This window comes from Balaenoptera ricei, chromosome 3 (genome assembly GCF_028023285.1).
Source record: "Balaenoptera ricei isolate mBalRic1 chromosome 3, mBalRic1.hap2, whole genome shotgun sequence".
NCBI lineage: Eukaryota > Metazoa > Chordata > Mammalia > Artiodactyla > Balaenopteridae > Balaenoptera > Balaenoptera ricei.
The window spans coordinates 29,234,925-29,260,823 of record NC_082641.1 but is presented as its reverse complement, the minus strand read 5'-3'; the positions used below and the strand labels follow the sequence as shown (position 1 = coordinate 29,260,823).

General features: G+C 42.9%; 1 protein-coding gene across 9 annotated transcripts in view; it reads right to left on the bottom strand.

The window, feature by feature from the left end:
• The window catches only part of RAI14 (retinoic acid induced 14), a 150,314-nt gene that overhangs the window by 65,065 nt on the left and 59,350 nt on the right, over nt 1-25,899 (bottom strand). For 6 of the 9 annotated variants that reach the window (XM_059916198.1, XM_059916205.1, XM_059916196.1 and 3 more), the window contains exon 2: nt 3,665-3,758. The exons of the other annotated variants lie outside the window; for them this stretch is intronic. In XM_059916198.1, the coding sequence (XP_059772181.1) occupies nt 3,665-3,733 (69 nt within the window). In that variant the 5' untranslated portion in view covers nt 3,734-3,758. The remainder of the gene's footprint in view (nt 1-3,664; nt 3,759-25,899) is intronic. 9 annotated transcript variants of the gene reach the window in all.

Here is a 25,899-nt window from a genome sequence, read left to right as displayed (position 1 = left end):
TTTCAAGCAGCCCTGAAGGTCCAGCTGAGAGCAGGAATTATAACTCCAGAAAGAAACCACTTGGTGGTGGTGTGTGATTTTTCACTAGAAGCATTAGGTAGGACGGGAGCAAGGGATGGGTAGCTTGATCCATGCCTGGAGACTGGGAAGACAGATAAAGCAGAGATTCCAGGGTCAAGAGGGCAGGAGGTACCAGGGAACAGGTATTTGAAACGACTATGGGATCAGGGCAGAGAAGGGTAAGGTCTGGACATAGTCTTATAGACCAGAGGCAGGTTGTCAGATGGGTCATTTAGACGAATGTTAGAATTCCCGTGATGATAGCAGAAAGGAAAAGTAGGAGCTGGCAGCTAAATTCCTAGAAAAAGAGCCCCCAAAAGATGATGAAGAAAGTGAGATGAGGGTGGCCCAGCGTAACCAAAAGGAGTGACGGTCAACAGAGAAAGGAGCGATGAGGCTGCAGAGCAAATGGCACACGCCTTATAGAGAAACGGCTTCCTGTGACTTACTTGAGTTTCTACTGTGTACCAGTCCCTTCCGGGTGCCCTCAAGAATTGACTTCATTTCAGTCTAAGCACCTGTACTGGCCTGAATAGTATCACTACAAAATTCATGTCCCCGCCCCCACAAACCCCAGAACGTGACCTTATTTTGAAAGAGGGTTTTTGCACATGTAATCAAGTTAAGAGCAGGTCATTCTGGATTAGGGTGGGCTCCAAGCCCAGTGACTGGTGTCCCTGCAAGGAGAGAGAGATGAAGACATAGAGGAAACAGAAAGAAGGCCACGTGATGACAGAGGCAGAGACTGGAGTTATGCTGCCATTAACCAAGGAGTGCTGGCAACCACCAGAAGCTAGAAGAGGTAAGGAAGGATTCTTCCTTAGAGCCTTTGGAGGGAATATGGCCCTGTCAACGCCTTGATTTGGGGCTTCTAGCCTCCAGATCTGTGAGAGAATAGATTTCTGTTGTTTTAAGCCACTTGGCTTATGGTATTTATTATGGCAGCTCTAGGAAATTAATACACCATCCAGTGAGATACCTATTATCATCCTCATTTTACTGATGAGGAAACTGAAGATCAGAAAATATAAGTATCTTGGCCAAAGTTACAAGGTCAGAAAGTAGGAGGATCAGGATTCAAACCCCAGACCTTTGTACCTTTTCCACTGCACAGTCCTGCCCCTCACATATGTTCATTGCACTGGGGAAGACCGGGTAGAACACAGATGATGGCATGGTGGGCCATGTGAGACAGAGGGACAGACCTCAGTCTGGTGGTGCTAAGACTGGAAACTCTAAGCTCTAAATCCTTTTTAAAAGCAGGAACCCCACTAAAGCAAACTCAATATGATACATGAACTTTATGGTTATACAAAAGCATTTAAAGTATGGTTATTTATAAGCATATTCACAGTAAGGTCTCTTTGAATAGTAAGCTCAGATATATATTTATTTATGAATCGTATGTAAATGAGACTTGATTTACTCAAAGAATATTCATTACTTAAAGGGAGATACATGTGTAACAATGAATACCTTAAGGCCTGAGCAAGGCTTTCCTTGCACACAGACAGGACACCTGTGGACATGTCTGGCTATAATCCAAGCACACGCCACATGCCAAGTATTTTTGGCATGCATCTGAGCGTAATAGGCAGACACAAGCCCTGAGCTTTGCTCTTTACCCAAGGGGCACAATATAGATTTCACATGAAGTATCCAGACGAAATGATTTCATCCATAAGGTCTTAAGCCAAGTGCTTGAGTGCACTTTAAGTGCCTAAATGGTCAGAGAAGAGGATCAGGGTGGTCCCTTGCCCTGATCATGACCGGGCATCATGCCCTTTATAGATGTCAAATGATGACCGAGGGACAAAATGATAGCTAAAGAAATCTTCGAGCAGTGGAAACAGTCCTTGAAGTTACAGATTCTACGAGAGTTCTCTGCTCTGTATTTTCTGCTCCCCCTCCCCACTCCCTGCACTGGTACCCCACCCCATACTCTTCCTTCTGGAACCAGTCAGTTCAGCAGGTGAAAGCTGGGATCTTCAATGGGGTAGGTGTCGACCCAGGACCAGGATATCTCCATTGCCAATGACTCGTTTTCTTGTTTTGGGACTAAGAACGTTTGAGAACCTCAAGTTTAGGGTAGGAGACCAAGGCAGCTCCCCCTACTTAGTGTCCCCTAACCATGTGCAAGTCACAAGTGACTATAGTGAGTTGAATAATGCCCCCCATTCATAACCACCTAGAACCTCAGAATGTGACCTTAATTGAAAATAGGATTTTGAGATAAAAACGGGCCCAAAATCCAATGATTGGTATCCTTATAAGAAGTGAGGATACAGACATGGGGAAGAAGGCCATGTGAAGATGGTGGCAGAGATTAAAGTGATGTGTCTACAAGCCAAGGAATACCAGCAGTCAGCAGAAGGTAGGAGAGAGGCATGGGGCATTTTCTCCATCAGGACCCCCAGAAGGAACCAAGCCTGCCTGGGCCTTGATTGTGGACTTCTGGCCTGCTGGACTGTAAGAGAATAAATTTCTGTTGTTTTAAGCCATCCAGTTTGTGGTAGCCCTAGGAATCTAAGACAGTGACCCATGGAAAGAGCGTTGCTTAACCAGCACAAAATGGCCCACACAGGACTCCATCCCCACTGACTTCAGGTCAACAGAAACCTTCTGGGGGACCCACAGATGACACTGATTCAGTTCCTGTTTGTTCACAGCCAGCAGGGTACAGACACAGAAATGGAGAACCTGCAGTAAGGTGGTTGTACCTAGCGTCTATCTCAAGGCTGGTGGAATGGCCAAATTTTAAAATTTTTAAAAATCGACTTCTTTAAGTTTTTCAAAATTTTTAGAAGGAAAAACTTTTTATGATTAAAAAAAAATAATGTACCTGTTTATACCCAATGTTTTTCAAAGAGCATGGTTAAGTGGCTACATAATAGAATCACCTAAGTCTCTTGGAAAAAATACGAGTGTTAACTTTTAAAAATTCTCTACGTGATTCTATTGTGAGCCAGAACTATTCTTCCCTGGGCAACAATGAAGATGACACGTTAGCCTGATATTAACCACATTTGTCTCTGTTAAAATGCTTAACTAGACGAGAGGGTGAATCTCAATATTCCCTACCTTTCTGCACATAAAGATGGAACAAGTCCCAACAGACAATCGAGATGCCCCACAGAGAGAAAAGGACCTTAACCAAACTCACTGCACCCTCCTTCCGACGGGTCCCTTGTCCTGATGCCTGTGCCTTGGTTAGTGGTAAGTTCATCTGAAATATTGTGATTTATTAAAAAATATATATATATCTGATCTCTGTCCCCATTTCCAGCACAGAGCTCCTAAAACCCTTGGAATTTTCTAAGTGGTGAAAGCAAAAAAAAAAAAAAAAAAAAAGGGTCTTTTGTTATATTAATGAGGTGACTTTTGGACCACAACTAAGGATGGGGGGCTGGTTGCCAGGAGAAACCACCATGTGATTAGAGTGTTGGAACTTTCAGTTCTGCGCCCCTAGCCTCAGGGAAGGGGAGAGGGGCTGAAGTTTAATCAGCTGTCAATGGCAAATGATTTCATCAGTCATACCTAGGTAAGGAAGCCTCCATAAAAACCCAAAGGACAGGGTTTAGAGAGCTTCCGGGTTAGTGAATACCTGGAGGTGCAGGGAGGGCGAGGGAGCTCCGTGCCTGTTCCCCATACCTCGCCCGTGCATCTCTTCCATCTGGCTGATTCTGAGTCATCTCCTTCTATAAATAAACCAGAGATCTAGTAAATGGAATGTTTCTTAGAGTTCAATGAGCCGCTCTAGTAAATTCATCACACCCAAAGAGGCGGTTGTGGGAACCTCTGATTTATAGCCAGACAGTCAAAGGTACAGGTGAAGACCTGGACTTGCGATTGGCATCTAAAGTGGGGGCAGTCTTGTGGAACTGAGTCCCTAACCTGTGGAATCTGATGTTGTCTCCAGGTAGACAGTGTCAGAATTGGGTTGAAGAGTACGACACCCAGCTGATGTCAGTGAATTGCTTGAAGGTGTGTGGAAAACCCCATCTACTGTAATTGGTACTAGAATCATATTATCAGTCAAGCCAAAGACCCTGGCTCTTCTCTCCCTCCACCTCCCCAGCCAATTACTCACCAACAACTGTTGACAACTGCTTCTCTGGTTTCCCTTGCATTGACTTGTTTTCCATCCTACAGCCGATGCCTTTAACTAATCCAGTTCAGTTCCACAAACACCTGCTTTTGTCAGGCATCATGCTAGATGCTTCAGATGGGGCCCTCCTCTTTGGGCACAGCGACAGGTACAGATACTTGGAGAACCAGGGAAGAGGTTCTGACACGGATCATTGTTTACCTGGGACGTTTCAATAGCCTCTTAACTGGCCTTTCTACCTCCAGTCCCACACCCTCCACCCACCTCCACCCCGGCCCTCCTTCTTCCCATGCCATCTTCCCTGGGGGTTAAATGTTCTTACCTCCTGCTCTGGCTCACTTTCGTATACAAAATCACCCATGGCTGTCTATGGCCAACAAGAGACCCAATACTCTTTAGCGCCCCTCCACACACACATATAATGGAAGGCTTCTCTTAATCCAGTTTCAAACCTTCAGTCCCACTCTGCCCACCTCTCCCTCTGGCCCCCACCATGGCCCTACACAAACGCTCCACTTGAGCCAAGCTCTTGGGCTCCAGAATCCAACTTATTCTTTCCCTTTCTATGTGAAAATTACTTAAGTAATTTCTCCTCTCTCATTTTTATCTTGCCATCTCTCTCTGCCAAGGAGGCATAAAGCTGCTCCCTGCCTTCTATTTTAACAAAGTTTTACACTAGCCTTTGAAGTATATGGTTTTCCCATTTCATGTCTCACAGAGAGAAGATAGAGTGCAGGGCTAAGAGCTTGGATTCTGGGCTCCTGGATCCAAACCCTGGCTCTACCACTTACTACCTGTGTACCCTGGAGAAGTCATTTAACTCCCTATGTCTCAGTTTCCTTATTTGTAAAATGGAAGATAACAGCACATTTAAAAATATTTGACTCCCCAATGAGATTGTACTTGATGGCAGAAAATTTCGTATTCTTCCACAGTCCCCCTGCCCCTGTAGTTATCTGGATATTTTTTAATGAATCAATACATTAAAATAAACCTTCTCCAGTTTGGAGGAAACATTCCTGGGTTCCACCTCATCACTACCACTCCAAATTTCTATCTATGCTGCAACTGGGTTTGGAAGCCTCAAGAACCAGAAGGTGACTTAAATAATCAAAACACTACACACACATAAGTGCACTGTCTAATGTTATCAGAGGTTAATTTTAAATAGTCTGGATATTTTCATGTATTTTAGGCAAGAGATACCACTGATTTATTTACAACAAAATTCTTGTAGTTCTCAAGAAAGGGCATATCTGTTATAGCTTTTCTACACTCCGATAATAGCCAACCCAAAATAAACTCCAATATCCACCCACAGGGGAAAAATCTTGTTCCAAGAAATTATTTCTGCCTGACGTCTGAAGGCAGAGGGCAGCAGTTTTTAAGAGCACAAGACGAGGGGCTATGACGTTTATCATCAGTCTGATCTTTCTGAGGCTTCCCATGAGCATGTGTACAGATGGCCCTCCTGCACCACTGTCTCCCCGGTCCCCCAAGACAAAGGGCCCCCAAGGAGAGCCCAAGAAGACTGAAGCCCGTAACTGCACGTTTCCTAATAAGCGCAACGGACAAGCCAAAACCAAGGACACTGACAGATACAAAGAACTTTGGAAAAGTCATCAAAGTTCCCATATGTAAAGCCTCATTCATTATCCTTTTAGAGCCCAGAAGGGATTCCCAGAAAAATGTCTTGTCTTCGAGTTTTATGATTCAGCTAGATGCCGAGTGCCAAAAAAACACAGACAAAAGGCACCAAAAGAGGGAAAATTCTAGTCAAGCAATGTTGGAACTCTGATGTGTGGTCTTGGGCTATGGGTTTTGACCTTCATCTAATATAGATGTCAGGAGTCTGCAGTTTGGACATACACACTAGAAATGAATGAGTCTATTGATAAAACAATGAAATAAAAATAGACAACACAGATGCTTTTGAAATTCTGAAACTCCATTTTCCAGGGCACGTTACACACAACTTATGGTCACCCACAGTCCATTTCTACTGAAAGTTGCTGGGTGTACATCTAGTGGTGTCCCACAGACTGTGAAGTTCAAGGACAGGGGCTCTGGCTTTTACATCTGCATCTCAGGCACCTCGCACCAGGGCTGACACGTGGCCAGTGATGAATACAATGAATACACGTTCATCAAGTGAATGAATGTTTGCCTCAGTGAAAGACTCCAGCAAAGCACTGGGCTTTTTAAAAGATAGTGTTGCTACTAAAATCACTGAGGAAGTAGCCAGCCCTCACAATTCTCCTAAGATAGTCTATCCTCTTCACTGCAACTATTTAAAAGTTATTATCTTGACATTTTCATCTTGACACCTCCCTAGACTCCTGGCCATCAACGGACTCCCTTCTATCTATTCTAACAAATCCAAACTCTTCTCTCTATCAGATCCCCAATCTCATGGCCGCTTACTGAAACGGAGTATAATATAGTGCTTTAAAGCATGGACCCGGAAGCCAGACTGCCTGGGGTCACAGCCCAGTTCCAGCCCCATGACCCTGGGCAAGTTCCTTAACTCCTGTGTGCCTCAGCTGTAAAATAAGAGATAGTAAGAGTCGCTTCTACCATAGAGTAATTGTGAGAATTAAATGAATCAAATATTTGCAAGACATTTGGAACATAGTCTGGCACACAGTAAGCATTCAGTATGAGTTTGCTAATATGGTTATTATTCACACTCCTAAGGGAACGCCCTTTGTTATTTTGAACAGTGGTTCTCGTCCTCTAGGATTATTGGCTGATGTCCACATTCATAATACACTCCCATGGCCAATCCCAGATTGACTGATGGCTACAGCACATATGAGACTGTCTACAAGTCCCGAAGCTCCAGCTGCAACTCTCAGCTAAGCTACTAAAGTGGTTGGGACCTCGGGAAAATTCAACAATGTCTTAAATATCTTGACCAATTTATCAGTGTCCCATTAAAATGAGCTGCAGAATATAAAATTAAGAGAAAACTTGTATCTGCACAGGAAACCATGGAAAGATGACAGCCACAAGCCAGAAACTTCAGGGAACTTCTTATAGTTTTGGGTCAGATGGGACAAGTTTGAAGAATGGCCAGTTGGACCAATGATGACAGCTGCCCTCTTGCCTGTCAGGAATATGCCAGGAAGAGACTCCAACAAGCTCCATTCATGACGCCTAATTCAGAGGGATAAAGGGAGATGGTGAGGATGACCCCTACGTGTTACCCCAAAGCACACCACATGACAACAGGACGCTGAAAAGCATGGGAGGCCAACAGTGCAGGCACGTGTGGCTAGCCCAGAAAGGGGCGCTGCCCCAGTGAATTCCAGGCTGCCCCTGACACTGAACTCTAACACAGACAAGAGTTCCTTGCTACAATCGCCTCAGATTCACACACTCCTCAGGCTGCTAGGCTTCTGAAATGGCCAAGAACAGAATGACAACCATAGACCTCCTTCTACTTGTTTTTTGGATTGAAATATTTGAGTAGGAATCTTATCGTATCTGATAAAACCCGTCTCTTCCCTCATTTCAGGATGAGCACAGCCGTCCTTCTATAAATATTAGCTGCCAGCACAACACACGTCCTAAGAACAGTTCCAGCAAGTCCAAAAGAGGCGAATTTCTTCGAGGAATCAGAGCACATTTGTTCCTGTGAAACAGAATTACTCTTTAAGAAACCAGAGAGGTTTTCCAATATGTGCTTTTTCAACTAGATTCAGGAGAAAAATATGTCTAAGAAACTGCTCCATAGAACAATCTGGAATCAAAGACGACTACATGAAGATGCCATATTTAAAATGTGTTGGAAACAGTGAACAGCAGGCTGAGGAATCTAGGAAAGTTGGAGCTAAAGTAAGAGACAAGTTTAAATCAAAGGAAAAGAAAAAAGACAATACAAAGGAAAGGAAAAAAGGATCCAGGCAATATATGATGTAGAAATCTAAGCAAAGTTAAGAAATAAAAGAATTAATAAAAGAAAACTACCCTGAGCTAAAGAAAAGCTTGCCTATAAAACAAAATGACTCTCCAAGTTGTGGCTAGGATTAGTGAGGGGGATCAGGGGGAAAGAGACCAGTATCTTGAGACACATTCTGTTGACATTTTTTTAAATTTGAAAGATAAAGAAAAAAATGCTACTGGTATCCAGGTAGAAAACAGGTTATTTTCAAAGGCTCCCCAAATCAGGCTGGCTCAGATTTCTCCAAAACACTAAACACCAGGAGGCAGTGGCCCACGACCAACAGAGTTCTGAGAGGAACCGAGCATCCTGTGGCGAATTTATCTGACAAAACTGTCCTTCAGACGTGCGGAAAACAGAAACTCATTCTCAGACACCCAGAGCATGAGTATGCCCTTACCTAAATGCTCGTTAAAAGTTTTCAAAGCCATGGTCCCCTTGACCAAGGAATGAACCAAAACAAGAATCCTCAAATCTAGGAAATTTGGTTGACATAAATCTTGGGTAGCAAAAGGAAGAAAAGGGTTAATATGGCTATAAAACAATGAAGATGTAGATAATCTTGGAACTTGAAAACGAGAATGCAATGTTGATTGCCATCACTCGAAACTAAACATTTAGACTTGACATTTCAAAGTTCAAGACAGCATATTTTCCTCCAATACACTCTCCTTCCATAAAGAGCATCCTGTTGGGAGATGGTGATGTTCTTGGAATGAACGACAGGTATACATTCAAATAACTGCATGATTCCCCAGATTGTTTTTAAAAAACCAAACCATTCTCAAGATCTGCCTCCAAAATTTTATGCTGGTAGTACTACTTTCCTTAACTTGTCAAAAACCCTTCAAGACCAGCTTAAATGCCACCACTTTTACCCCCAACATATCCTGCACTACATTATCTTACCTCTGAATTGCTCTGTTTAGTATCCTAACTACACCAATTACAGTACTCAGAACATAGAGGGGGATTCTACAGATTTCTAGATAATAAAGTAAAATGTGGCAACCGTTAAAAAGACCATTCTTATGACGTTTTCTCGTAACACTAAAGAATTTTTGTGCCTTCTGTTATCTCAATTTATGCAAACCCACTTTGTACACAGACTTTTATAAAAATGGTCTAATTTAACCTGAACTTTAACTTAATCAAAAGGCTTTCCAAGGTGTGTCTGTAACTACGGAATTTGAGGCCAGCTTGGCATCCAAACTACTAGCATTTTTCTCATCTATCACTCTATACACACTTGAGCTCTGCACCTGCCCCCCCTTCAGAAAAGATTAAAAATCACCTTCTTCAGAGAGTTGTTTTGGGGGCTAAACAGGATAATGCATGAAGACCACACAGTGGTGTGGTTTGTACACATCAAGAGCTGAGTGAATGTTTGCTGTTATCATGACCACCTGTATCATGTACCGTGCATTTTGCCAGGCCCGGGGGGTCCACAAGAAATCAGACCCATAGCCAGGTTCCTAACCCACAGAGCTTACAGGCTGATACTCGACTCATACAGACTGAAGAGATGCAGACCCATGATGCAACATTTCTCTGCCTGCTAAAACTCCATTCTAATTTATTAAGTCCTAGGCACTTAAGTAAACCCTGTGGAATTAATTTCCCTGAAACACTTCAGTGATTCGCATAAATTACAGAATAGTCAAGATATAAGACAAATAGCATTTGGAGGCTCTTTCTACAAGTTAGAGTGTTCACATTTTCTGGTCTTCAAAATGAAGGCCACAACATCATTTTTAAAGTTACTTGGAAGATTTATATTGTAATAAAGGCATTTTTCCAAATTACCATGTACCTTTAAAAATGCCAAATAATATTTAGGACATTCAGTTGTTGAAATATAAGCCAGATTGTGGAATGATGTAATAGCTATTAGACCAAGTAAGAGAAAAACTGACTAAAAGCCTCAAAGTTCAGATATTATAAAAAAAATATAAATTCTTCAGTAATTAAGGATGTAGGACATGTAAAAGACAAAAGAGCTGAGACAAGTATATGTTCTAGCTTTTCATTAAGCTAATAGTATAACCTCTTTAAAAAACATTTTTATATATGTAAACAGATTCACTGCAGAAAAGTTCAAAAACTACAGAGAATTAAAAAGAATAAAACTTACAGAATCACTTTCAATCCTATCATTCAAGAATAACAAACCTGTTACATTTTTGTACCAGTCCATATTTTTTCTATGCATAAAGCAAATATTTTGTTCTATGACCTGCTTTTCTCACCAGGTAATATATGCTAAACATTTTCCCGTATCAATAACGAGCTACAGCAAAAGTTTTCACAGCCGAAATGGTAATGACATCTAGGTTGTTACCAGGTTCTCATGATTATAAACAGCTCTGGCTTGAACATCTTTGAACATTCATGTCTGTATAGCATAGTGTGATTTCAAGAATAAATGAGATAAGGCACAAATACTGCTAGAATCTTCCCAGCCTGCCAGTTAATGCCCCAGTTCATAAGTTTACAGGTTTTTTTAACCCTTCAGACCATTAATGGTGTCATTCAACATAAGTGCTCTTCCTTCTTACCCCAATGTCTTTAACACCTAAAATCTTGATGTGATTCTCCCTATTGCCTCAGCATTAAAGACAAAAGCCCACTGATGAGGATAAAAGAAACCACTAAATGACCAAACTTCTAAAAATAAAATTGGGGTTGTATACTTCCTCCAGAAGTTAATAAAAAGGTAACAGAGCCAGCCCCGTTAATATCAGCTCCCTAGTCTCTATTAGAACTAGGGGAGGGGGGACAATAAGAGTCCCTTGAGGGGAGGGCAGTGCCCATGTTTCCCGGCACCCCAGCTGCCCAGCTCACTCCCCATCCCTAACAGCTGGTGGGGTGTCAAGAGAATCCTGCAGAGATTGGGGGGTGCCTCCAAGAAGAAAAAAACATCCCTTCCACTGGTTGCCCATCTATTTAGGCAGCGGACTGGCTGATTTCGCTGTGTCCTGAGCAACAGAAGAAGAGAGAAGAGAAATGAAGAGAAGGGGGGGCGGGGCAGAAGAGGAGGAAGGCAGCACCAAGAAAGCAGCCGACACACCCACAGCTTGGAGAGGCAAGGACCTGTGAGCTTCCTGGGACTTAAGTGGACACCACGTTATGAAGCCTTACTTGGGCCATCTTGCTGGTACCCTGACTGAGATGGCTGTCCTGGGGTGAGAGGACGCCAGCAGCAAGAGGGTAGTGAGAGGGGATAGAAAAAGGCCAGCTGGAGGCAGAGCCCACTGAGTCAGGGGGCTGAGACGTGGGCCATGCTCTGGGCGAGCTGTTGGCGAGAAACAGCCTTGACCAGTGAGAAGAGGGCGGCAGCTGCACCCTAGCTACGTATAGAGCTGTTCACCTTCCCCGCCACCCCTGTGCTTCTTCCCTGTCCCTTCCCCACGCAGGGGGAGGCAGGGGATGAGGGCTCGATCCCCAAAGAGCAAGGGGCCAGAGTACTCCACGTCTCCCTCACTTCCAGTGCTTCGAGACAGGGGCAAGCCGCACTGGGGGAAAGAGAAAAGAAGATTTAAATCCTGTTGGAAATTGATTTTTCAAACTGGACTCATTTCTGGAAGTTGATGGAGGCTGCACGCTGTGAAGGGACAGGAAAGGGAGATGGCATGGGCATGGCTGAAGGCAAGGACCGAAGAGCAATAAAGACCCTTTCAATTTTACACCTCACGGACTTGAGTCAGTTCAACAGATCAATTACAGCTCAAATAGGGTAAAACGCACATGTTCTACAGGGGCACAACAGTACTGACCCAAGCCTGGGCTCAGATCCTGGCTTGGCCCATTCATTCATTCATTCATTCAGCAGATACTTATTGAGCACCTCCAGTGCACTGGACAGAGCTGTGAACGAGACCCACAGAAAAGCCCTGTGTTGTGGGAAGTTAAATTCCGGGAAAATACGCGATTCTGGGAAACTCTCTGAACCTTCTTGGGCCTCGGATTCCTCAGAGAACCTTGCTCTCCTCCTATTCCACCTGCCTCCTTAATAAATTTCTAAGAATCCTGGAAATTAACTACAATAAAACAATCTTTTTTTTTTTAATTTTAGCAACACACTTTAGACAGCTAAACTGAGATGAACAGCTTGTGTTTCAGAAACCCAAGCGCAAGTCGCACAGAGGCTTCTAAACACAGAGAAGTTACGCCAGGCTCTCAAAGCGGAGGAGGGCAAGAGGCTGCAGGGGGGGCCAGTAACAGCTCGCCTCCTGTGGGTCAATTCTAGCCTCATGGCCACTGCTTCTAGATATAAGGAGGAAAAGGTCCTCTAAGTACCAAAAAATCTACATGAATGACTTTACCCAGCAGGCTATATATTTTGCGAAATTAATGGTAAGCACTAGTACTTTTATAAGGTAGGAGAAACTAAGAAGAACTGTCTTGGTAAAATTAGCAATGGTAATTCAACACATCTAGTACTAGGGCTGTGTCTATATATACCATCAAATCCATGAGCCAGATTTTTTTGGGTACTTGAAGAGAGTCAGGCTCCTCGTGGGCACTGGTCCATGGGCGGTAGCTCAGCATCACTGCAGAGCAGATGAGAACCCACCACACGGCCAAACGCCACCTTCCTGCAGTGGGGCAGCCCCAGCAGGCTACGCCTTCGGGTCACAGGCTCCTGGGCAATCCCTGGGGGGCTGGCGGCCCCTGAGCACACCCAGGCTGGGCCCCAGCCTCTGCTTTTTCTTACTAAGTCATTTCCAGGGGCCACTTCCACTCCGGGGCCTGTGATTCACTCCTTGCCTCACTCCTTTCTTTACAGGCAGAAAACAGGTCGCGGGAGGGTTGAGGCAGTGCTTCACCATCCCCCCCAATCTTAGTGCTTTAGTACAACATGCACCCTGGCTGTGTCTGGACTTGGGGAACGTCAGGCCATCTGTCACTGGTTAATCCTCAACTTTCCTGCTTTGAATCCATGTAAACTTCACCCAGCCGGTGCAATCCCATGCTTTCAACTGTCTTCTATCAAAACAGGAGCCGAGATGACAACATTTACAAAGAAAGGTTGCCAGATTATCAGCAACTTCACTAGTTATTTCCTTAAATTCTTTTTTCCCCCAAACTATTTACAAGATGCCACTTGCTATTTCCCTTTTTTTTCCTTTTCTTTTTGGTCCTGCAAAAGGGAAGCACTTAGGTAGCTGGGCGCCAAGAAACTAGAAAATGGAAAAGCAATGTGTAAGACAACTTTGCCAACAGCTTCCACGTACCGGGTCAGAAAATGCACAAACCTCCCACAGGTCGAAAGTACCAAGGCTACTCATTCTTGCTCATTCTAAAATAAATAAGTAAATGTACAAACATGCAAATAAATAAACATCTTATAGAAGCATTTTCTAGGGCATATAATTGCCAAATAATTTACCATTCACTTAAAATATAAAATAAACCCCCAAGATATTACTTTCTTAAATACAGTGTCTTTGTTTTAGGTGGACATAAATAGTGTAGTTTAAATATATGTATGGGAGTATATTTTCTCAGTTCACAACATTACACATTTTAATCTGTTTACCTTATGGTTTTAAAAACAAAATATAACCACATAAGAGAAAATTATAAAGAGACACACAAGAGGTACATCGACGCCCATAATTTGATACTCCGCGAAAAATAAGGTCAAACATTTAGTTTTATTTCATTTTAGTCAATTTTCCTAAGCATCTCCTTCTAGCATAACTGATTTTTGCCCTGTTTTGCCCTGCTTTCTTTCACACTAATGTATCAGAAGCAAATTTATAGGGCAATACATTGTGATTTTATAGGATACAGAAAATTCCCTAAATTATTTTGAAAAAATTAACTTAACATTACTCTGTTGTTTAGTATTTAGGTTATATTTTCAGGAAAGTGACATAAAGAACACAGCCAGAAACGTATCTGTGCATACAGCTTTCAAAAATATCTCGGATAAAACTGCTTTCCATAGGGACTTCCCTGGTGGCACAGTCACCAAAATTTGGATTCTGTCTGGATATTTGATGTATTAAGGCATTAGTGTAATTTTTTTTTAGACGTGATATGTGCTTGTGTTCTTAAAAAAAAAAAGTTCTTATCATTTAGAGACATATGCTGAAATATTTATTGAAGCTATGCTATGTAGTCTGGGATTTACTTCAGATGATCTGGGGAGGAAAGTATTTAAAATGGGAGGATAAGTGAAATGATACAGGCACCAGCTGATAGTCATGGAAGAGGAGTATAAATTATTTTCTCTACTCTTGGATATGTTTAAATATTTCCATAAAAAAATACCAGTTTTTGCTCATTGTTATATAATTGTAAACATTTTCTACAGTGATGATACCTAGTGCCCTCATACTTTGCTGGTGTCCCTTATGGAAAACAAATGTTTGGGTTTTTTAAATAAATTTATTTATTTTTGGCTGCATTGGGTCTTTGTTGCTGTGAGCGGGCTTTCTCTAGTTGCAGCAAGCGGGGGCTACTCTTCGTTGCAGTGTGCGGGCTTCTCATTGCGGTGGCTTCTCCTGTTGCGGAGCATGGGCTCTAGGCACACGGGCTTCAGAGGTTGTGGCATGCGAGCTCAGTAGTTGTGGCTCGCGGGCTCTAGAGCGCAGGCTCAGTAGTTGTGGCACACGGGCTTAGCTGCTCTGCTGCATGCGGGATCATCCTGGACCAGGGCTCGAACCCGTGTCCCCTGCATTGGCAGGCGGATTCTTAACCACTGAGCCACCAGGGAAGTCCCAACATGCAGATTTTCTAATCCACCCAATGGAGAACCTGAGTCAGTATTTCTGTGGACAGACTAGTGCAGAGGCCACACTTGGAGAAACTCGCTTTCAAACAGAAAAAGTAGAGCATCTTCACTGTGCTTTTCATCAATGGAAGGTGTTTCTAGCATGTTAGGGTGATTCGCTTCTGACACACTTGTTGAGGTATTAAGGGCAGAAAATTTTGGGGTTTTTTCCCTTTCAGAAACCTCCTAGATTCCTTCATCGAGGCTCATAGGTGTTCAGACTTCTTCCTCAAGTTTTCCCAGGGGCAACTGTAGCCATCCCAACTTTACCTGGCTCATGTGTGCTTTCACCTCTGCTTTCCGCAGTGTGTACTTGGGGAAGAGGGGCCCAGCGTGCATTAGACCACCTGCCCAGAAAGCAAGTGAGCATGTCCTCAGTACAGTCCTTCTGCCTTGACTCTGATGGGCAGGGATATGTCACTCTTCTCTCTGTACCTGCTACCGGAGAGGATGAAAGATAATGGTATTTAAAACATGGGGGAAATCTCTCTTAAATGGCTGTCTTATTAGATCCCTGTCACTTGATTTCCTCCCATCTTCCTGCAGCCAGAATGTGCTCACAAACCCCTGTCCAAGCTGAATATTCAGGTTCGAGCCCTAAAAAAAAAATTATACTAATGCCTTAATACATCAAATATCCAGACAAAATCCAAATTTTCCCAACTGGCTGGTAAATTTTTCTTGGTTTGTTGGGATCAGGATACAAATAATGTCCTTATGTTGTAAATGGCAGCTCCATCTCTTCAGTCTCTTCATCTGTAGGTTCCCCTCCCTCCCCACCTCTCTTTTTCTTTAATGTACTTTTTGAAGAAATGAGGTCAACTGTCCTACAGAGTTTGTACTGACTGCATCTCATAATGACATTTATAACATGTTCCTCTATCTCCTTATTTCCTGTAAATCAGCAGGAAGATATAAAGGCTTGATCAGATTCAAGTTCAATGTTTTGGAAACAGTAAATACCTCATAGAAGGTGCTGTGTACTTCCATCGGAAGGTACAAAATGTCTGGTTTCCTCTTTTTGTGGAGTCTTTGGGTTTTTTTTTTTAAACATTATAAACAATTAAAAATTTTTTTTTTAATTCAAACAAAGGGATAGAAAAGAATATAAAGAATCCCCATGTACCTGTCACCCAGCTTTAACAACTCACTGGCTTCCCTCTCCCTTGTTCTATTTTATCCACACCCTCACTCACTTCTCTCTCTTCCAAACCTAGACTAACTTGAAGCAAATCCCAGACATCATATAAGTTCATCTCTCAATATTTTAGTGTATATCTCTAAAAGACAGTGATTTTAAAAAAAAATACCACTATAAAACCTAAGACTTTTAATAATTCTTTAATATCAAATATCTGATCAGTATTCACATTTCCTCCATTGTATCATGAGATATTTTTGGCATTTGATTTTAATTTGCAGCACTGGATTATTGGTGAGTGAGAACATTTCTACTGTGTTCGGTTACTGGCTGTGAATTACCTTCTGGTGTCCTCTGCTCGTTTAGAATTAAATTGATGGGTTGACAATAATAAAGACCGATGACCGTTTTTTGTTACAAATATTTTCTCAGTCCGTTACTCACCTACTAATGGAAGCTCGAGTGAGGCAGTCTGCCCTCATGTCCATCTACTACCCAGTGAACTTAAGCTTTCTAATTTAAGTGTACTTTGTGACTCCTTCTACTGCTTCTAAGCTCAGAATGCCTCCCTTCCTTCAAAGATCTAATGAATATTCAAAACCATTTTCTTCTGGTTTGTCTAAGTAATCTGCGTTGTTAAGTACATTCAGGTCATATACTCAGAAAGCTATTTCGGTTGTATAAACCCCAGAATTTATCTCCATGACCCCTATGTCACAGACACAGAAAGAGAATGGAGTTTTTATAATAGTGATATATTTCTAAATGATCTGAATCCCTTGGTAAACTACCCATAGATTTATTTCCACTTGCTCCCAGAGAAAAATTCCAATCCCTTCTAGAGAAAGGGGAGCCCTGTCACCTGGTTTTAAAGCACTTTAACTAATTAGGGTGTTAATTAGTTCCTCGCAAGAATGAAAGGCAGGGATTAATTTAAATCACAATGAAGTTGGGGGGTGGGGTAGGGTTAATGGTTTCTTCTTTAACAGTTACCAACACATTTTAAATAGACCCAGGCCCTTTTAAAAGGAGGGCATTTATGCTGCACAAGTTTGGTTACCTAGGAGACCCCATCTCTCCTTTCTACCAGAGACTGTCCTCTCAGAAAAGCAGCTTCAATTAATAGACGGCTACTTTTCTAAGCCTCAATCGAATGGCCAGTAGGGGTAACAGAAGAAAAGTAAAACTCAAGTTATTACCTCAACTACAGCTTAGATTTTTTTTTTTAAAGCAGGAATTCCCACGGTAGCAAAGTTGGATTATGATGCAAAGTCCCAAGGAAAATTAAGCTACGCATCTCACCAGTTTTCTATACTCTGCTTAAGATGCCGAGGCGGGGGGAAAAAAAAAAGCGTAGACTAAGTGATTTATAAAACAAATGTAGCAAGAGTGTTGAAATGCTGAAGCATTGTGCAAATACCAGCTCACAGTTGATATCACACTTAATGCTTGTAATCATCAACAGAAGTTTAGGGGAATGAGTACATTATGACTGAACGTGTATTAAATCAAGAGGTCGGATGATGGATGTTCACTAAACTTGTGGTAATCATTTCATGATGTATGTAAATCAAATCATTATGCTGTACACCTTAAACTTACACACTGCTGTATGTCAATTATATCTCAATAAAACTGGAAGGGGAAAAAAAGTTTGGTTGAAAGGATCAAATGCAGCAAAAGCACATGGCAAAAGCACATCATTAATAACAATACCATTTGACAGTTAGCTTTTATTAAATTAGCTTCTGAAGTCCCACTTTTCTTATACAGTGAGCCCAGGGTATCACTTTTGCATTACCGTCATGTGATGGGTAACTTCATGTGTCAACTTGCTAGGCTCTGGTGCCCAGTTGTTTGGTCAAACACCGGTCTAGATGTTGCTGTGAAGGTATTTTTTTTCCGATGTGATTAACATTTAAATCAGTAGACTGAGTAAAGTAGATTATCCTCCATAATGTAAGGGAGCCTCATCCAAACAGTTGAAGACCATAAAAGACTTATATACAATGGAATATTACTCAGTCATCAAAAAGAATGATATAATGCCATTTGCAGCGACATGGACGGACCTAGAGATTATCATACTAAGCAAAGTAAGTCGGAAAGAGAAAGACAAATACGATATGATATCACATGTGGAATCTAAAATACAATACACATCAACATATCTATGAAACGAAAACAGGCTCACAGACATAGAGAACAGATTTGTGGTTGCCAAGGGAGAGGTGGGGTAGGGGAGGGAAGGATTGGGAGTTTGGGGTTAGCAGAGGCAAACTATTATGTAAAGGATGGAAAAACAACAAGGTCCTACTGTATAGCACAAGGAACTATATTCAATATCCTGTGACAAACCATCATGGAAAAGAATATGAAAAAGAATATACATATATGTATAACTGAGTCACTTTGCTGTACAGAAGAAATGAATACAACATTGTAAATCAACTATACTTCAATAAAATTAAAAAGACTGAGATCCCCCCAAAAAGGAATTCTGCCTTCCGACTGGCTTCAGACTTCACACTGCAGCATCGGCTCTTCCCTGGGTCTCCAGCCTGACCTGCAGATTTCAGACTTGCCAGCCCTCACAACTATGTGAGCCCATTCCTTAGAATTTCTAGATAGACGGACAGATCTATATACACACAGACATATATACACACATTTATACTCAGAGAGAGAGAGATCCTATCAATTCTGATTCTCTGGAGAACCCTACCTAATACACACCATCACCATCACTCTACAGCTATAAAAGTGAAATTAAGTTTATATTTATCTGGTTGTTCCCACGTTATACAAACTTGGCTTTACAAGTTTTTCACTAAAGTTAGAGAGCCTGTTAGCTTGCTGGCACTGCTGTACCAAAATGCCATAGGCTGGGTGGCTAACACAACAGAAATGTATTTTCTCACAATTCTGGGGGCTGGGAAGCCAGAGGTCAAGGTGCCAGCAGGTTTGGTTTCTTCTGAAGCCTCTCTCGCAGGCTGGCAGGTGGCCGCCTTCGTGCACTGCCCTCACATGGTCTTTCCTCTGTGTGCAAGCATCCCTGGTGTCTCCTCATGGGTCCACATTTTTGACAACAGTCAGATGCGGTTAGGGCCCACCTTTCTAAAGGCCTCATTTTAACTTAGTCACCTCTTTCAAGGCCGTATCTCCACATACAGTCACATTTTGAAGTTCTGGGGGCTAGGGCTTCAACAATTCAGCCCATAACAGAGGGTCTATCCGAAAAAAATCTGATTTAATATTAGGCTACACGGCATACATAAAACTCACTTTTGGGGGAAAGCAATTTAGGGATAGACTTCCTCTAGATCAGTCAGAAGTGTCCAATTAAAAAAACATGTAAATATATTTCAACACTGGTTGGCAGAGAAAATAAAGAGATGATTTTAAAGAAGAGCCCCAAATCCAAGGCATCAAGGCAGACAAACTGAATTTTAGGCACTGATTTGTCACATTGATGATATATTACATCTTGCTTAGGTGTAGAAAACAGCAAGGACTTAGTTATTTGAGCCTGGCTAGTGAGTCTCCCCACAGGCTAGACAGTAATTATAAAATCAGTTACCAAACCCTCTTAAGCCTGGGGCCAGGAATGATGTGGTAGGCATGATGTAAAATCTTTGTAAATAGATATTAAAGACACAGTTTTGACCGTAAGTTGTTCGGTGCTTAATCTAACAACATCAGCAGGCAGCAGTGGAGACCGAAGGCCTTAGAGAAGACAGAGGAAGAAAAACTGGCAGTAGGAAGACAAAGAAGAAAAGAGGTAAGAAAGGGGATGGAAGGAACAAACAGGGAAAAGACAAGAAATGGGAAGGGAACAGTGTGGGAAGGTGGGGCTTTGTCCCTTCTCTCTCAGTAGCACTGCACCATGTCAGGTCCCACCTTTGACTAATAACAAAAAATGCCAGAGCTTCTCATAGGAATAGCACGTGTACATTTCCAAAGAATTTTCACCTCTGTTATTCCTCACGTACCCCAAACAGCCCAGTGAGACCTCATGGAACTGAGAATCAAAAATGTTGCCTGCCATATCAGTAAACAAAGGATGTCCCAGCCATCAAGCCACTACAGCCAACCCCTACAGTGAGCCCTGAGGGGACTCAGGATGGGAAAGAACAGGATCCTGGCCGGAGATAGCTAAGGTGCACATCAAAGGCATGATTTCAGTGAGCCCAGACTCTTGCATCTTCCCATACATAGAAAACGCTAAATTCCTTAACTTCAGATATCTGGTTTTCTTTAATGAACAGTTATCTTTTGATGTCCCAACTGCTTGGTCTTTGCTGCAGAAACCCCTGTATATCCTGGTTCCTCCCTGACCTCTTCGGCGGTCCCCCAGAGCTAGCTAAGACTCCTGTCTCCTGGGCTTGGAGTCCTCAGATGTCTGCCGAATAAAACATAATTCTCAATTTTAGGTTGCGTAATTTTTTTCAGTCGACAGAACTATTATTTTTATTTGACAAACTTTAAAAAATCTGAGACAGAGTCATTGAAGTGACTTGCAGAGACTGGAAGCAATTGAACATTTTACAGACTAACGCTACTCCACAGAAATGATAAACAACTACAATTTTTTTTTTTTCACCCCACCATCCCTCCCTTAAGCCTTCTGGTTCATACATAATCAAACTACGTGATTTATATGTGTTTTTTAAATTCTGTGTTCACGCTTTCTCTACAAAATTTCTTTTTTGGCTTTATACTCCTGAGAGTTCGGTTTGTTTAGCTTTAAAGATATCTCTCTTGCAAACAAGCTCTGAGAGAAAAGTGATAGATACGTGATTATTTACTAGGAAAAATGAGAGTGATAATACTCGAAAGAACTCTTATCCCAAAGTAGAAGTCAACTCTCCCCCTCCAGAGGTTCCAAACACTACCACTTTTCTAGAAAAATCTAAATGAGTTTAAAATAAATCTCAGGAAAAAAAGTTGATGAACTGTTATCAATGGGGACGAGGTAGAGTACAGGTAACTCAGCTCTTGGCTGGAAATAAAATAAGGTTATGGCACTAGGATAAGGGTCAGTCCCTGGCTTCCTGAGTGTGTCTTACACCTTTGAGTTCAGTTACCAACACGCCGTTGACATTTCAGTGGCTTTTACATGAAAACCCAGGCTCAAGTTCAAAGCTGGAAGGTGATACCTGTCCTGGGACAGAGTTCAAAAGTCCAGGCTCTTATGTTCAGGTCTCAGCTTTTGGTAAGTGCACCTGCTGGTGTGCTAATGCAGTAACCCAAGGAACACCAGTGCTAGAATCTTCTGGGAGCTCCTTTGCCTATAAGCTTATAAACTGCTCATATACTGTGGCAAATTATATTTTCAAAAAATGGCACTGCAAGATTTCTGGTCCCATACACTCCTCCAGAACCTTGCCACCTGCGTCAATAGGTAGAGTCTACTTCTCCTCCCCTTGAATCTGGGCAAGACTTCGTGATGGTTTCAACTGATGGAATGCAGCAGAGGTGACACCATGTTAACTTCCAGGGCTGGGTCATAAATGGTGATGTGGCTTCTGTCTGGCTCTCTCTCAAGATGCTTCTCCTGGAAGCCAGCTACCATACTGTGAGGAAGCCCAAGCCACATGGAGGGGACAGAAATGTCCTGGCTGAAAGTCTCAGTGAAGGTCTTCGGTGTAAGCCTACATCAGCCATCAGACGATGAGTGAATGAGCCACTAGGTGATTCCCACCCCCGGCCCTTGAGTCTCCCCTGCTAATTCCCACATCATGGATCAGGGACGAGCTGCCCCAGTGTACCCTGTCCAGAGAACTGTGAGTATAATAAATGTTTGTTTTACGCCACTAAATTTAGTAGTCATTTGTTAAACAGCCCTAGTAACTGGAATGTACATTAATACCCAGAGGCAGAAAGAATTCATTGATTAATATGATTTTATACATGTCTGGCTTTGGGTCTTCCTGTAGGTAGGAAAGTGTAGGCAGGAAGCAGAAACACAAGCATTTAAGTGCTACCTTCCCTGTGCCAGGCACCATGTCAAGTACGAGAAAATTGCAACACTTCAACTGCTCCAAAATCCCCGTGAGGTTTAAGTGGGATCTCCACTTAAAGATGAGGAAGCTGAGGCACAGAAAGGTATAGTACCTTATCCAGGATCATACAGGCAGTGGTAGAGTTGCAGTTTGATCCCATATCTGCCTGCCTCTAAAACTCACAGTATTTTTGCTCTCCCAGTGGAGCCCAACCTGGAAGCCTTGACCCTGGGTGGCGATGGGGGGTTGGGGGGGGGCAGTAGGGGAGGGGAAGAAGCCTCAATTTAGTGGCAATGAGAAAGTTCCGTTAATCCATGAGCACCAGTCACTGTATGTCATACACCCTCTCACCCCCACCACAAACACACACTTTTCAAATACAGTAAATTCCATAATAACTACAATTCAAATTCATTTCACACATTACTGATCTTGGGTTTGATTATGATTTTGGTACTGATTACGTATCTTCTCAACTAACAGATGATAACAGAATAGCTACTAGAAGTTAAAGGTCTGTAAACTTCTTACACATATATTAGGACAGGGTTTTCATACTTAAGAACATTGGGAACCATGAACCATACACCTCCGTGCGCAGAATTCACATTCATGCCTGGTAAGTTGGACAACTGCGTTACCACGGGAAAACTCAAGCGTTGCGAATGACCAACATTCCATCTGTGTTGATTTAATGAAGGTGGTTACCAAGGGATCGTTCTTAAATAGTGGGCACTGAGAGGAGAGGGTCCCCCCAGCCACAATTCATTAATTTGCTAATCATGCAGCTTCCCTGTAGGCGCAGTGGTTAAGAACCCGCCTGCCAATGCAGGGGACAAGGGATCGAGCCCTGGTCTGGGAAGAGCCCACATGCCACGGAGCAACTAAGCCCGTGCGCCACAACTACGGAGCCTGCGCTCTAGAGCCTGCGAGCCACAACTACTGAGCCCGTGTGCCACAACTACTGAAGCCCATGTACCTACAGCCCGTGCTCCGCAACAAGAGAAGCCACCACAACGAGAAGCCCGCGCACCGCATCAAAGAGTAGCCCCTGCTCACCACAGCTAGAGAAAGCCTGTGTGCAGCAACAAAGACCCAACACAGCCAAAAATAAATAAATAAATTTATTTTTTAAAAAAAATTTGCTAACCGTTCTCCCACTGAGCGCTGGCCAGCAATCTGTCTTTAGCTAATGATGATGTATGTGCCTTCCCACTTTCCATACACAGGCACGTGACAGGGATGGCGGGCAGAGAAGAATGGACCTGTCTGGGGCCTCGCCTCACCTTGCCTCTGTCCTTCAGGGTATCCTCCTAAGCAGGCATCTGCTTCCCTTGGGATGAGAAGGGAGTGGTGGTAATAGATGGGGGAACAACTTCATTACCCATCAGGAATGTAGGGCAAGTTCACTGCCTCCTAGAGAAATGGGAGCCCGCTCCATTCAGATCTGTGCCAAAGAGGCAAGAATGCTGGTACTTAATGTGCCATAGAAAGGCTTCTTTCAGAAAAGAAAGGCATCTTCACCAGAGTCCTTTGCCGTCACATTCACATGGAAGGCTGAGTAAGGCACACAGGGCCACCTCCAGCCTTCGAAAAATGGGCATGCACAGGGTGGGTGGGATGCACTCTCTCTTCCCAGGACTCTTTTCTTTAGCTGCAGTCATCAGCATTCATACCCTCAAGAAGGCCTGGCTTTGGGAGGCAAGCCCTACCATGTGACCACCCCCAGGCTACTCTCCCCTGCCCTAAGCTCTTAAATCACTGCATTCCACAAGGATTTCTTTCCTCCCCAAAAGGGGGAGATAAAGGAGGGGAATTACAATATCTAATGAAGTTGGTTGGTGCCAAAACAACAAAGAAATTCCAATTCATAAAACCACATTTTATTAAAACCGCACTTTGATTTTTTTTTTTTAAAGACTATGTGCCTATATACCAAAACCCGTGATTTCTGCTTGTGAGCTGTTCAGCTCTGATTAAATGGGAAAAAAATAAAATAAGACTCAAGATTTTTGAAAACACATTTCTTATTATCATTAACTTTAGGTATGTGAAATTCAAATTTAAGGATTTTTTTTGGTGGTAACTCTTCAAACTAAACAGTCTTGAAATGAACTACCAATTAACCACTGCTTAATTCATAAATGAAAGAAATGTATGTCTTTCATCTTAAGTGCACAACTAGGATCCATTACACACACACACACACACACACACACACACACACACACACTTTTAAGATTCACATACTGGTCACCAACAGTCAGAGAACATATCTCCCAAGCACGGAGAAGAAGCTTTAGCCCGAAGGGTCCTCCATTCTCTCCTAGAACCTCATCAATCTCCCAACCTTGGCAGAAGACAGCAAGGAAAGACAGTCTCCCAGATAGGCATCTGGTCTACCCAGGCTCTCTCCCTTTCCTTTTAAAAGAACCTAGAGGGGCTTCCCTGGTGGCGTAGTGGTTGAGAATCTGCCTGCCAATGCAAGGGACACGGGTTCGAGCCCTGGTCTGGGAAGATCCCACATGCCGTGGAGCAACTAGGCCCGTGAGCCACAATTACTGAGCCTGCGTATCTGGAGCCTGTGCTCTGCAACAAGAGAGGCCGCGACAGTGAGAGGCCCGCGCACCGCGATGAAGAGGGGCCCCCGCTTGCAGCAACTAGAGAAAGCCCTCGCACAGAAACGAAGACCCAACACAGCTATAAATTAATTAATTAATTAATTTTAAAAAACACAACAAAACAAAAAACTATCTTAACACTACCATGGCACATTAAAAAAAAACAACAACAACAAACAAAAAGAATCTAGAAAAGAACCTAGAAAGCAAGCGGAGGAAGTGGAAGGGTAGAAGAAGTGGGAGAGAAGATATGTTAAGAAATTAACCCCAAATTCATAATTAGCTAGCCACATGACAAAAGCTGCGGACGTTTCTGACTTTCACTTTATTTTCTGAATGGAGGTGGGATCACTGATCTAGGAGGTGCAGGGCCCCCAGGAGAACTGGTCACAGCCAGGAGCTTCTGCTTCACCTGGATTATCACCTCCAAACTCCCATTATCTCAAAAGATGTGGGTCCCGTGAATCCACCCATACTTATCCTTTAAAACCTATGCCTTTCCTATACATACAGAATATTTGTCTGTTTGCCTCATCGCTTGCCACAGACAACTCCAGATGTGTACTATCAGGCATTTCCAAGGTCAGAGTTCTTTACAGATTACAAATTCCTAGAGGACAGGAAATACGGTTGTTTTTCTTGTACTGTACTGCAATTACCCAAATATTGCATACAAAGACATAAATTTCTGCCAGGAAATCCTTTTTTTTTAATGGGAAGATGGATGAATGATAACATTCTTAATTGATAACTGAGGTAACTGTGATTCACTCACCCACTTATTCATTCATTCAGCAGAGATTTATTGAGCACCTCTTATGTGCCAGGCTGGGGATCCAGCAGTGAACCAGCCGAAGCCTATGTCCTCAAAGGGCTGCTAATGCTCTCGGGGAAGAGACAGGCCCGACACAAAGATGCAGGTATCACGTCAAGGGTGATGAATGTTTAAAAAGTGGAAGTGAGGATAGGAAGTGACAGGAGTGTGTGATTTGAGGGGGGAGGGGTCAGGGAAGATGTCTCTAGGTGACATTTGAGCAGATAGGTCTGGAGGAAGGGATCCCTGCAGATGCCTGGGGAGAAGCCTTCCAGGGTGGGAAGGGCACGTGAAAGGCTGGGTGGGCTCAGGAACTTACAAGCAAGCCTGGAGCAGAATAAATGCAAGGGAGGCTTATAGACCTGGAAAGGACTCTGATTTTACTGAGTGGGATGGGAAGCCACCAAAAGGATCTGAGCA